This window comes from Malaclemys terrapin, chromosome 4, assembly GCF_027887155.1.
Source record: "Malaclemys terrapin pileata isolate rMalTer1 chromosome 4, rMalTer1.hap1, whole genome shotgun sequence".
Classification (NCBI taxonomy): domain Eukaryota; kingdom Metazoa; phylum Chordata; order Testudines; family Emydidae; genus Malaclemys; species Malaclemys terrapin.
The window spans coordinates 8269103-8281432 of NC_071508.1; the positions used below are offsets into that span (position 1 = coordinate 8269103).

At 42.8% G+C, this 12330-nt stretch overlaps 1 protein-coding gene across 2 annotated transcripts in view; it reads left to right on the forward strand.

The window, feature by feature from the left end:
• TSPAN2 (tetraspanin 2) overlaps positions 1-12266 on the forward strand; it is a 50873-nt gene extending 38607 nt beyond the window's left edge. Inside the window, exons 6-8 of one of the 2 annotated variants that reach the window (XM_054026404.1) lie at positions 1415-1486; positions 2503-2586; positions 4837-12266. In XM_054026404.1, the coding sequence (XP_053882379.1) occupies positions 1415-1486; positions 2503-2586; positions 4837-4902 (222 nt within the window). In that variant the 3' untranslated portion in view covers positions 4903-12266. The remainder of the gene's footprint in view (positions 1-1414; positions 1487-2502; positions 2587-4836) is intronic. The other variant, XM_054026405.1, reaches the window with a different exon arrangement.
• Positions 12267-12330: the final 64 nt, after the last annotated feature.

Here is a 12330-nt window from a genome sequence, read left to right on the forward strand (position 1 = left end):
CAGTTTATCAGTGTGTTTCCTCCAGCACAACATTACACATGCCCTTCCCCATCCATCCTGTTCCTCATAGCCATAGTGCTGAGTAACTCCAGTAACACACAACAGGGCACAGGCTTAAGAATAATCTGAGGGCAGTGGACTCCATTCGCCTGAGTCCTGGGCAAATCTGGTCCCCAGTGCACTCGAGGTGTCATTTGCCCAACTAGAAAACAATCCGCAAAAGAATCTACAACAACCAGCTTTGGCTTCTCCAGCAGGGTCCACTCCAGCTCAACAAAGAGGCCTTTTTCCCGCGCAATGCATCGTCACCTCTCTCTGTCAGACACCTGGGACAGTTAGCCCTCATGTCCCTTGCTCAAGAACTGGATGAGTTTGTGAGTGTCCCTGAAACTTAGCTGAACAGTAGCTGTACAGACACTAACTAATTACTCCCTTGTGAGAGCTCGTAAACCCGTCATGGTGGGGACTGAGTTCACCTCTGTCTGTATAGTGCCTAGCACAACGTCCTGCCCAGGGCCCCCACACCCTACTGTGATGTAAACAGTAGGTCCTGTCATCATTCCCATTGTACAGCCAGGGAACCTGAAGCACAGAATGAGAGACTTGTCCCAGGCCACACAGCAAGTCAGCAACCAAGCCAAGATCAGAACTTAGAGTCCTACTTGTGTCCAAGTCTGTGTTCATTTCGTCAAGCCATGCTGCCTCCCATAGAGATCAAACCCTTTCTTTTGTCACTGTTATATCATTCCAGCATTCTTCATAACTAACATTTCACAACCTCTGAACCTCTTGTCCTTCTCCCATGCCTGTTAATTATGACTCAAAGAAGAATTCCAAGCATTTTCTCAGAGATGTGTCAACGGGAAAAACAAACCCACTGAAACATTCTGCTGATTTATCACTGGCCACAAACCCAACAGCATATTCTGTCTGTAATAAAGATTCTAGCGTATTCTGCTGCAGCTTCAGCATGGTGCCCACATTTCTACACGTGCCGCTTGAACTATTTGTGTTTTCCTGGATAAAGGGATTTAGAAACTGCTAGGCCCTCCATGGCAGAGATTTGTATTGCCTTGAACAGTCTGGTCTGTTTGTCAGACTATCTGAACTGGGCCATAAAGTCCCTTCCGGGAGCCTTTTTTTATGTACGTGTTCTGGATGTTGGTATTTACTTCTCCATTGAGAATTGAGACATTTGAAATTAAGGGAATTTTGAGAATTTGGGCCACATTCAATGTACATGAAAATCTACTCAAGGGAGTGGAGTTACCAACGAGGGATAAATTTGTGCCCCTGTCTCTAGTCTTTCCTTTTAGTTACTGGCCCACTTGCTGCCATTGAATGCAGAGTCTCAGTAGGAAACTAGCCTGTAGTTTCTCCCTTTTTTGACTTTCTCTCTCTCTCAACTGTGTAGCTTCAGTGCTGTGGTAAAGAAAGTGAGATTCAGGTGAAGCCCACCTGTCCAGAGGGCATCCAGATGCCCAAGGTAAGTGTCTTCTGCGCTGATTGTTTTAATTACCTCTCACCACAGATATGTCAGTTTGAAACAGAAGTTTCTCTGACACACAAGGAGCAAAAATAGCACTAATGATGACACTGGGACTGACTGAGGTTTATAGCCCAGAGGACCTAGCTGGGGAAAGACAATGTCCACAGTCAGATCAGCCGGCTTCAGATGATTTAAATATCCTTTGTCCATATCAGAGTTATTTAAGAAGAAATTGAAGAAATGTACAAGTAGAATCATATTTCAGGAAAGTCAGAGCTGCTATCTGCCTTGAATAGGCTCCAGCACCCTCTCAGCCATGGGAAGCTCTGTGCAGCTGAACAGCATGGAGGCAGAGGAGAGTGAGGGGTCAGAAATGTGAACACCTCCTGCTCTTGTTGTCTGCAGCCTCCCTACCACCTCCCCAGGTTGCTGTGGCAGTAATGTCACAGAGTCTGAAGAGCAGGGGCACTTAGATGTTGGTGTCTAGGAGTCTGAATGAAAGGCCTGATGAAGGTTGAATTATGGCGTGTGCCTGTCTTCACCATGCTCAGAGGACCCTGGCTAGGAATGTGGCCAATTAAAATGAGGGAAACACTCTCATTTCTAGTTTTTTGTGGCACCTGCCTGCAGTTGCATCATTATCCCAAAAGGCCATATTCCCCTGATTTAGTGTATCCAGACACATAGCTGGCTTTAACTTCTGGGGAAGCTATTAATGAAAAACCCACATGTGAATGCCGTTGAGATGGCACCTGGGTATACAAAGGAGTATGGTGAGGACAACAAAGGAGATGATTCCTGGCAGTGTAAAGCCTATTGATGGCTCAGATGAGGGGAGAGTAAGCTACCTAGTAGCAAGAAATGTCCAGGAGGGCACAAGGCATAGAGAGGCAGGTTAGCAGACAGGTCACTGTGTTAGCCTTTCTCCATGTACATGAAGGCAGAGGTTCAGGGAAATTATCTAGAAATATTTATCTAGGAGCTAAGTGGAACTTTCATTCTGTTTTTAATAGAACTGCCTGGATGAAATCCAGAATTTAATTAACTCTAATCTGCAGTTAGTTGGAATCGTTGGAATTGGAATTGCTGGCATCACAGTGAGTAAATACATCATATCATTGTCTTTTCTGTCTATATGAAATCCCTGCACCCTCCCCTGAGTCCATATTTCCTGGGAGATGCTCTGCAGTAGCTGCCGGGGAGATTTCCATATGATACCAACTTTCCCTGACACTTTTGATGAGTCTTTTCTCTGAGAGTCACTCTACTCTCCACATACATTTTGGAGAGTCCCAGTTTTACCAGTTTATTTTTCATCCCCATAGAGTGAATACAGACTATCTAGGAGAAATTCCACTTTGTTACTGTTGTAAATAAATATAAATTAATAACTTCAGCCAAAAAGGCTGAGTGTACTGAAAAGCAACCAGCTATCCTAAGATTTCACCCATTCCAACCCATTGTCGGCACTGGTGGTGTTTGTCCCTAAACATTTGGATCCAAGCTGTACACTCATAATGGATCTGAACATGAAGGAAGATGTGTGGTTTAACCAGTTGCTTGTAAGGAACTGATTTTCCCAGGTCACGCACACTAACAATCTGGTGAAGGAAAACCTGTGATATTGTGATAGATGTTCATGGCTTACCTGGAAGCTAGAAATCAGCACATCCTCATTCCTATGCCCATTGCTTTAACAGAACTGAATTTAAACTAGGCAGGTGGCTTCAGGATATATCCCTCTTCTAACTGTTAGGTATCCAGATTAAACAACACCATGTTGTCAGTGACTGATTCATCTAATCGTATCCCCAAAGCTTCTCACTTCACTTGCAAAGTCTGCTTTGCCATTTCCAAAAATCTGCAAGTTCATAATTGAGCTGTGTGGCCACTAGATGTCACACTAGTGCATGAATCCAGCAGGAAGACCCATCAAACTGACAGGCTTGGAGATTAAAGCATTTTCCAGCCTGCATCTGCTGCGATCTGCTCCAGATTCAGCAGCCAATGGCCGCCTGAAGACATAGGATGAAACCAGATTTCTGAGGAATTACACTCCCACCTGCTCTCTGGAGGAGGAAGTTAATGGAGTTACCTGGACTTTCCAAAGCTCACTGAGTTCAGATGTGGAGGGAGGGTTCATATATTTCAAACTAAAGAGCATAATAATATGGTCACTACACCTGACCTGTGGGGATGGAGAGAGGCAGGGGGGTTTAAACATTCTCAGAAATATGGGGTGGTCATAACATTCAGTTAGCCACAGGCAACGTGAAATGTGACTTTTCTAAAATATAATGGCATACATGGAAAATATGGCAAAGCAATCCAGATGGGACAGGGTCTCAATAACCAGGCTGTTCAGTGCCTAAGAGTGTGTGTACACTGCATACAGGGATCTAATCTTCATAACTTCCCATTGAGATGGGCACATATACGGTAAGAGAGGATGTCAGATGCCACGCACTTGGGGTCCTGCATTAACTTGACAACTCTCAGGTATCTGGGCTGGAAGGAGAAGCAAGTGCTAGTCCGTTCCTCCCATGTGGTAAGACTGGCCAGCTGTCGCCCTTTGTTCCTGGGGGAGGGATTCAATGGTATCGCTTGCCTGTTTCTCATGACCATGGATGAAGTCTTTGCTTATTGCCTGTAAACTCTGTTCTGGAGGTAAAAACTGTGACTAGGAGGAATTACTAGAGACTCTAGCACCCTCCATTGGATTCCATTTTAACCTTCCCCTGCAGTTTCCTGTGCTTTAAGACTATGGATTCTACTTGCATGCAATTTATAAACTTGCCTCATGTACAGTAATTATTAAGAGTTTAGGTTTCTCTGTAAACCCACAGTATCCTGCAGCAATCCCATACGTTAGCCTGTCTTTACACCCAGAGCTCAGCTCTGCTCTTATTCAGAAGTACACATGATACTCCATGAACAGAGACCTCCTATAACCACGTTTCTGTGCTAGACTGAAATTGAAGTCTTCTGTTGCAGTGCTGGATTTGATACCAGTGATAGTGCTGATCTTGTTTCAGTGCAGATGACGTGTCATTAATAGTATTAATGATCTCCCCAGTGATATTTGGGAAGGGGATTATGCTTACAGAGCATTTAAAACATCTATGACACTGCTATGGTCGTATCATCTTAGCTCTGAGTAATGGTGATGTCTCTTGCATGTTAACTGTCTTCTTTCCTGAGACTTGTAGAGAGGAACAGTCATCTGTGCCCACTACCCCTCTGTGAAGATCATTAGATTGTTCTGAAATGACAGTTTTATAACTATGCCTACTTTTGTAAGAGGGGCATCTCATGGAAATCTCTAAATCACATTCCTTCTCTTTTAGATCTTTGGCATGATATTCAGCATGGTTCTCTGCTGTGCTATCCGCAATACAAGAGACATGCTCTAGAACTCACTGCACAATTTCTATGCTCCGGGACTTCCAGACTAAACTTTACAAGATGCATTCTCTGAGTTTAATAATTGTAATATATTTTTGATTAGTGTTTTAACCAACTGGGAGGAAAAGGCCCCATTTGGTGAGTGTGACTTGCATTAATTGTGTTCAAACTTTTAAGTCAGAAAACTGAAATGAGTAAAATGAGGGTTTAAAATGTACTTTCTTAAAATGAAAAGGCAAAGGTGGTACCTAAAATTAAATTGTTTTTAAATATTTTTGCATATATACGGCTGAGTGCCTGTGTATCTATATACATTGGGTAAGCACCTGCCTGTCTCCACATACGGATCTGCAAGAGTGCACAAGTACAGATATCTGTGTATCTATAGTATATTGTGTGGGTGAATGCATGCATATGACATATGTTGTGCGGGCACATGTTTGCATGCACATTCCTGCACTTTCCCCACTCTGTGAGAGTGTGCATACAGCCCTGGCATATATCCAGGTTGAAACCCTTTCATAGTGAACCCTGTTGGCTAATAATCAGTGTAGGAGCAACTGCCATTTTTAAAATAAAACTTTTAATGTAGTTTTATCCAATCTCCCCAAAACTAAAAGGAAATACAATTAATAAATTGGATTTATTCAAATGAGCTGATATCTAAGGGCCTGTTCCTGGAAGTATGTACTCCATGTGAGTAGTCCTGTTGACTTCAGTGTCACATGCAGGAGTGTTGGTAGGATTGGGCCCTACATCTGAACAAAGAAGGCTTCTTGGGGAGTCCTAGGACCAGGCAAAAATTGGAGGGTTAAGAGAGAGATGGGAGGCTGATGGGTAATGCAGAGTCAGTTATACCAGGATAAATTGTGCCTTGGCTTCCCAACCCAGTCTGTGTGACAAAATCACAGTTATGAGTTTGAAAGGTCTCTAAAATCCGATTAATTTTTAAAGCAGAGATTTCGAAAGAAAGGGCGGAAGAGAGCTGAAGCTGACAGTCCCACGCTGGGAGCAGCTAGCATGGACATATACCTGTACAAAGGCCGATTGACCCCAGAACTCCACACAGCACAGAGGATAGTGCAGGATTGGAGCCTTTATCCAGAAAAGCAGCAAAGTTGTGGGAGATCTTGTGGCCAAAGGCTTTGGCAAGCTGTGCTGTAGGAGACACATAAATCATGAAGACTGTTAGAGAGAAACAAAAGTGGCACTTTAATACCTTAATTTCTGCCTCTGCTCTGAACTACTGCGACTATCACCACTTCAGCAGGGCTTTTACCTCAAATCTCTCGCCCTCTCCTTTGGGTATAAGGGCAGGAAGTAAAGGCAGGACATTTTTACAGTCATAAAGAGTCATTTTCTTATTCGCAATTATGCTTTGCGGGTAAGAGATGTAAGAATTACACTGTATCCTTGAAATACCTCATGGCTTGAGTTTACATAGCTTGCTTCCATATTTTTATTTTTCTTATTTATTCACAATAGAATGTTCCTTTTAAAACATTCAACAGCCTGGAAGTATTCTCTCCATAACGGGAAAATAAAGTACATGCGAGACTAAGGCTAGGTCTACACTACGGGGGATGGAGGGGTCGACCTAAGATACGCAACTTCAGCTACGCTATTCACGTAGCTGAAGTTGCGTATTTTAGGTCGACTTACCTGGCTGTGAGGACGGCGGCGAGTCAGCCGCTGCCGCGCCGCCATCAACTCCGCTTCCTCCTCTTGCCGCGGTGGATTTCCGGAGTCGACGGCAGAGCCATCGGGGATCGATTATATTGCGCCTTCACTAGACGCGATAAGTCGATCCCCAATAGATCGATTGCTACCCGCCGATCCGGCGGGTAGTGAAGACGTGCCCTAAGAGTTTTATATTTTTGGCTCATTTCATTTGGGAAAGCAGTCTCTTCCCCCTTTCCCCCCCCCCCCCAAATGTTTCAGAAAGGGGGCTGTGCTAGAGATGTGCATGAACTCATGTAGCAACCCTGCCTCTCTGTCTATCCTATCCAGCTTTCTAATGCAATTGTGATTTGGTTTTCCTGGGTTCCAAATTAGAGAGTAAGTATAATGGAGAAAGGCTCGTTTCAACTGATATCTGAATGAAATGATCCCTGCTCTCCAACAATATGGTGCATTCACTATAATAGAGTCTTTGTTCCATTGAAACATACTGGAAGGATATAGGACTTCAAGAAATATTTGCTATATCAGAGCATTAATTCAAGCACTACATGAACCTAAGTGCATGTGTTCGTATGTAATACATGTACCCCAGAGTGTGCTGCCCTCACAGTCCCAAGGAACCTCAAGCTTATTTTGGTGGTGGAAATCATTCTAGTGTTATACCTTTTCTGCAATTCATTTAATAATATTTGAGTGTCAGACCTGCCTGTCCTTTACATTTGCCATTTGTGATTTCTCATGGGCAGCATTTGAATGGCCATTGATCTCCTAAGGCAGCTGTGTTCCACTAAAAGTAAAGCAGCTGGGCATGCAACACACTGCCATACCAGGAATTTCTGGGCTTAGCCTCAGGCTCCCCAAGCCAACACGGAGACAGTGTAGCTGGCTCCAAGGAAGAGAGCTAGGTTTGCATCCTTCTGCAGTGACCTCACTGGAGGAGAGTCCTATGGAAACACCTTGTATAAAGGTAGGGACTGAGGAGGGTACTGCACGAGCCTATGGCCAGAACTTCAGGGCCTGACAAAATAGTTCACTTTTAGGAGAGAGTATGAGTCTCTAGACAAGGCATAGAGCCCTGTGGCAGTTATGTGGAGCTGGGAAATACCCTATCAAGAGAAGGCTGGCAAAAAATAGACATAGCTATACAGAAGCAGTTGTCTTAGCCTTTGCCAGTCAAATGAAAAGGTCTTTGCAGACCAGCAGGCTGTAAATAACCCATTAGACAGACATGATGGCATTATTGATCTTTTATTAACTAAGACCTAACCTTATTGGCACTGTTCCTTTGTGAAAGGCCAGTCTGTACTATCCTATCGGGTCTCATGGTCTGGATAGTACAGATAACTGTAATGCTCATTGCATCCCATGCGGGAGGGCATTTACTGTACAGGCAGATCCATCTCTCTCACGCACACTCTGGAATGAGTATTTTTTTTAAACACACACAAACACCCTTGCCATTTAAAAAAAAAAATCACTGAATCTTGTTTGGCACCAGAACAGTAATAAATAGCCAGAGTTTGCTTCCTTTTTCACTTACGGCAACATGGAGTCAGTCTGGAGATGCCCACTTCTACTTTTGAGATGCACCAGTACAAGGACTGGTGCTTGCAGAAACCTTTCTTGCTTGTTTACTTCTAAGTGCCTTTTAGAAACAGAGAAGAGTGCCAGTAAGAAAATATATTTCAATAAATTCAGACTTGAATCATCTTGCTTTCTAATGAAATAGGGTTTTTTTTCTATGCACTGTGTTCATATTTATATACGTAACAGTTATGTGTACTCTGGGTTCCAGTGCTATCCAGGAATATTGGATGCACTTTGTACTGAAGATCAGGAACATAATGATACCAGTTATTGGTTTAATTCTCTGGATTATGATTGTGCATCAGGCCAGGAAGCAGCATATTTAAAATGTCTATCAGTGCCTTTAACAGTGTGGCCTTCCCATCTCGCCATTTCATGCTGTTGTTTTGTAGACAGTATATTACTGCATTAGTAACAGTTTCCTCTATCCTGTATTAGCATTTGAAGGACATTTTACTCTTATCGAGTGGTTACTAGCAACAGAAGGTGAAATTACTATTCTCTCTGCCCCTTATAATAGTTATTAGGATTCTTCTGTAGTGCTTTACAAGCAATAACTCATTAGGCCCTTCCTTGGCATTTCTGTGGCTGGACTGAGCAATCCTGTTTATAATTCAGTTGTGGTTGAGCTATAAATCCAACCCTGACATCTGGGAAGAAAAGTACCCACAGTTTCTGTGGAAATATTCCCCATTCATTGTGCTGCTTCCCCTTTGGTTTAAATCTGACACTCTCATTTTATTCCCAAACTCTGCACTTCTGCCAGATGGCCCAGCACTCTTCCCAACATGCTCCATCTGGCTGTGAGAAGGAAACTTTCTATGGCATCTGAATCAAAACCACCAAAAAATATAGTCTGTGCTAGAAAATCAGCACATAAGGATTGAATTCACTCAACCCAATTCTGTCCTCCGATACATACATGCATGAGAACATCCAAGGCGCTGATAAGATCAGGGCTCCCACTAGACCAATATCCTGTCTCTGACAGTGGCCAGTACCAGCTACTTCAGAGGAAGGGGCCAGAAACATCTGTAGCAAGCAGCAGCCAGTAGGGGAAGTTTCTTCCTATTCCCATCAATTGGCTTATTATTCTCATTATTCATATAATTGTCTAACATTTTTTTTAATTGTACTGAGATCCTGAAATTCTCATTGACCTCTGTAGGAGCCACATATGCATATTTGAGGGCAGAATTTGAATAGTTTTGGTAGCCTTCTGGGGCCAAGCAGGACCTGAGTGGAGTAGATCCCTGGAATATCCACGCAATAAAGAGCTGTGTTTCATTTCCAGTCGTCCCACTGGAAACAAGTGGAATTGTTTCATGGCAAAATCTATTCTATCCGTACTGAAAAAGAAACAGAACTGTTATCTGAACCCTTTTAAACCCACTTTTTGTGGCCTTTGGGAGACTAACTCCTTTAAATTTTATTCTTATTAAATGTACATTATAAACACAGCTCACCGTCAAATCCTTTCCCCTTCTGTGTTGGTGCATTACAATGCTCCTCCCTACTAGACCAGGATTGTCTGAGTCACCCATTTCCAATATCGAATGCTTCTTCCTGTATTCCAAATGCTAACATTAGGCAGGACTGGAACATCATGTTATTGTTGTAGAGCCTATGAGGGCAAGAGCATTTGTCTATATGAGAGTTTCCCTGAGTTGTAAATGTTGGTCAGGTGATTGTGCTGTTGCTGAAACTAGTTTTCATTTGACATGTTCTGAACTGGCTTTATCGACTTTTCTGTATTGAATTTAAAGAGTCTAATAAAAAATAACCTGAAATAAAAGAGAAGTGGAGGAAACAAGTCTTTGAAGTCCAAGTTTTTGTGGCCTCAGAGGAGTGCTAACTGGGCCTGTCATTCACATACACACAATATATATTTCACCCTGCTTGGGAAACTTCCAGCTGTGGGACCCCCACAGTTCTTGTGTGAAGAACAAAATTCCAAACACTGCTGCCAGTGATGCACTGGAAATAGCCCTCGCCACCACACTGAGCCCCTTTGCCCTCATTCCATGCACCTTGCAAGCCAGAACATCCTATGCCTTGTTTCTCGGTAACAAATCAGACAGCAATACACCAGCCCAGAACCCAAGACACTAAGCGCCAGCTCTGTATTTACAGTGGTGGGGTGTCCGTCTAACTGCAAAGCATGTTTTTCTGCTGTAACCCAGCATCATAGTAACTGAAGGGCACAAAGATCTCTGGGGGGAAAAAACTGCTGTGATAAACTCTCTCTTTGTCTTTATACACTTTTTCCTAGTTCTTTCCCTTCCCTTTCATATCCTGGCCCCATTCTCCAAGTCTTTCCACACTCACATTGGTTGCTAAACATTCCCATTTACTCTGTGATCCCCGTCCTCTCTCAATCAAACCACAGCCCAATAAAGCTCTCATAGTTTGAACCATGCTCAATGGCTTTTCAGTATTGTAGATGAACACAAGGAACAAAGTTGTATAGGGAAGGGATATGTATTAAATAAATCCTGGAATTGAGGTCCATCTGAATTGGGCTCATTCTTTTCACACATTATTTATTTGTATTACCACCATGCCTTAGTGATGTAGCAGGACCCCCATTATGCTAGGTGCAGTACAAACAGAACAAAAAGATAGGCCTTGGCCCAGAGAGTTTACAATCTAAGTATAAAACAGAAGGATACAGACAGATGTAGGAGTACAAGGAAACAGTGAGACAATATTGGTTAACATGCTAGGCAGGAGTATTCATTGTCAAGTGTTTTTGTAGCCAGCATGACAAACAGAAGTTTTGAGGGATTTGGAGGGGGATAATGTGGTAGCTTTGCAGTGTTTACAGGTAGCTCCTCCCAAGCGTGAGGGGCAGAACGGGAGAAAGCATGAAGATGCTTGTTTGAAAAGATAAGAAATGGATAATGGGGATTGGCAATATTGGCCAGTTGGAAGTGGGAGTCAGCCTTCTTTCATGCCTCAGGAAGCTTGCTCTTCTCTGAACTCCCTGCAGTTCGTGGAGTATTCGATCATGTGGTGACCAGATCTGAATGCAGTATACCAGGTGTGGTCGGTCACACTAGACCTGTATAAAGAAGGTCACCTCCCTGCTTCATGACAGGATGATTATGTATATGGTCCAAAATTGTTTGGGGCTTTTTTGCAACCATATCACATTGCAAACTCAGATCTAATTATCTGTCACTATCTCCCCTAGCTCCTCATCAGTATTGCTTTCCATGTTTTTCCCTCTCATTGAAATATGTATTTTGAATCATTTCCCCCCCCCCATCCACTGTCTTAGCTGCATTCATCCAAGGGGAGCCTGTGACCCTATCTGTATGTATCCCCATGCAAGAGGGCCAGGGGATCACTGCTGTTAGCGAGTTTCAGTTGTTCCAATTGATTGTCATAAACTGAATCTGATACATATCATGTAAGGTATCATTGGAAAACTAATAGCATACTGATTATTAATAGTCTTGTGTGGTATATGTATGGTAAATGCCCAAGGGACATACAAATATGAAAGAAATGTGAAACTATGTTTAGCAGACAAGTCAGGCAGGGTAAACAGGTTCCTCTCAGTCAAAGGACAAGCTGACACCTCCAGCAGATGTAACCACAGTTGATTAGCAATGACATGTCAAGTGACCATTTATTTGCATCAGAGAGGATAGGAACAGATCAATTTGCATTTTAGCAAATACCAGCAGAGGAAGAAACCAGCATGGAACTTCCTTCACCACCAAACTCCATGTTGAACTTGAATAAACTTTATTTTGGGGGGGCAACTTTCAGAAGAATTAATTTCAAAAGTTCACGGAACTATAAAAGAAAGGAGCAAAGAACCCAAGTTATCTTTCACCTATGAAGATAAGGGGAACCAGCACCCTGTGCATCTGTGGAAGACCCTGACTGAGAGACAGTCAACCATGCTGGACCAAGAGTGATTGGTGAATGAAACCATCTTAAACAAAGGCTGTACTTTGCTAGATTGTTTTAGACTTTTAGAAGCATGTTTTTTGCTTTTATTTGCTTGTAATCTTCTCTACCTTTATTTCTTTTACTTGACATGACTTGCCCTATGTCCTGTTATTAATAAACTTATTAATATGCTGTATATGAATTGAAGTGATTGTTAACACCAGTTAATGTGGCAAGCTGTTGGGTACTGACTTTTTAAA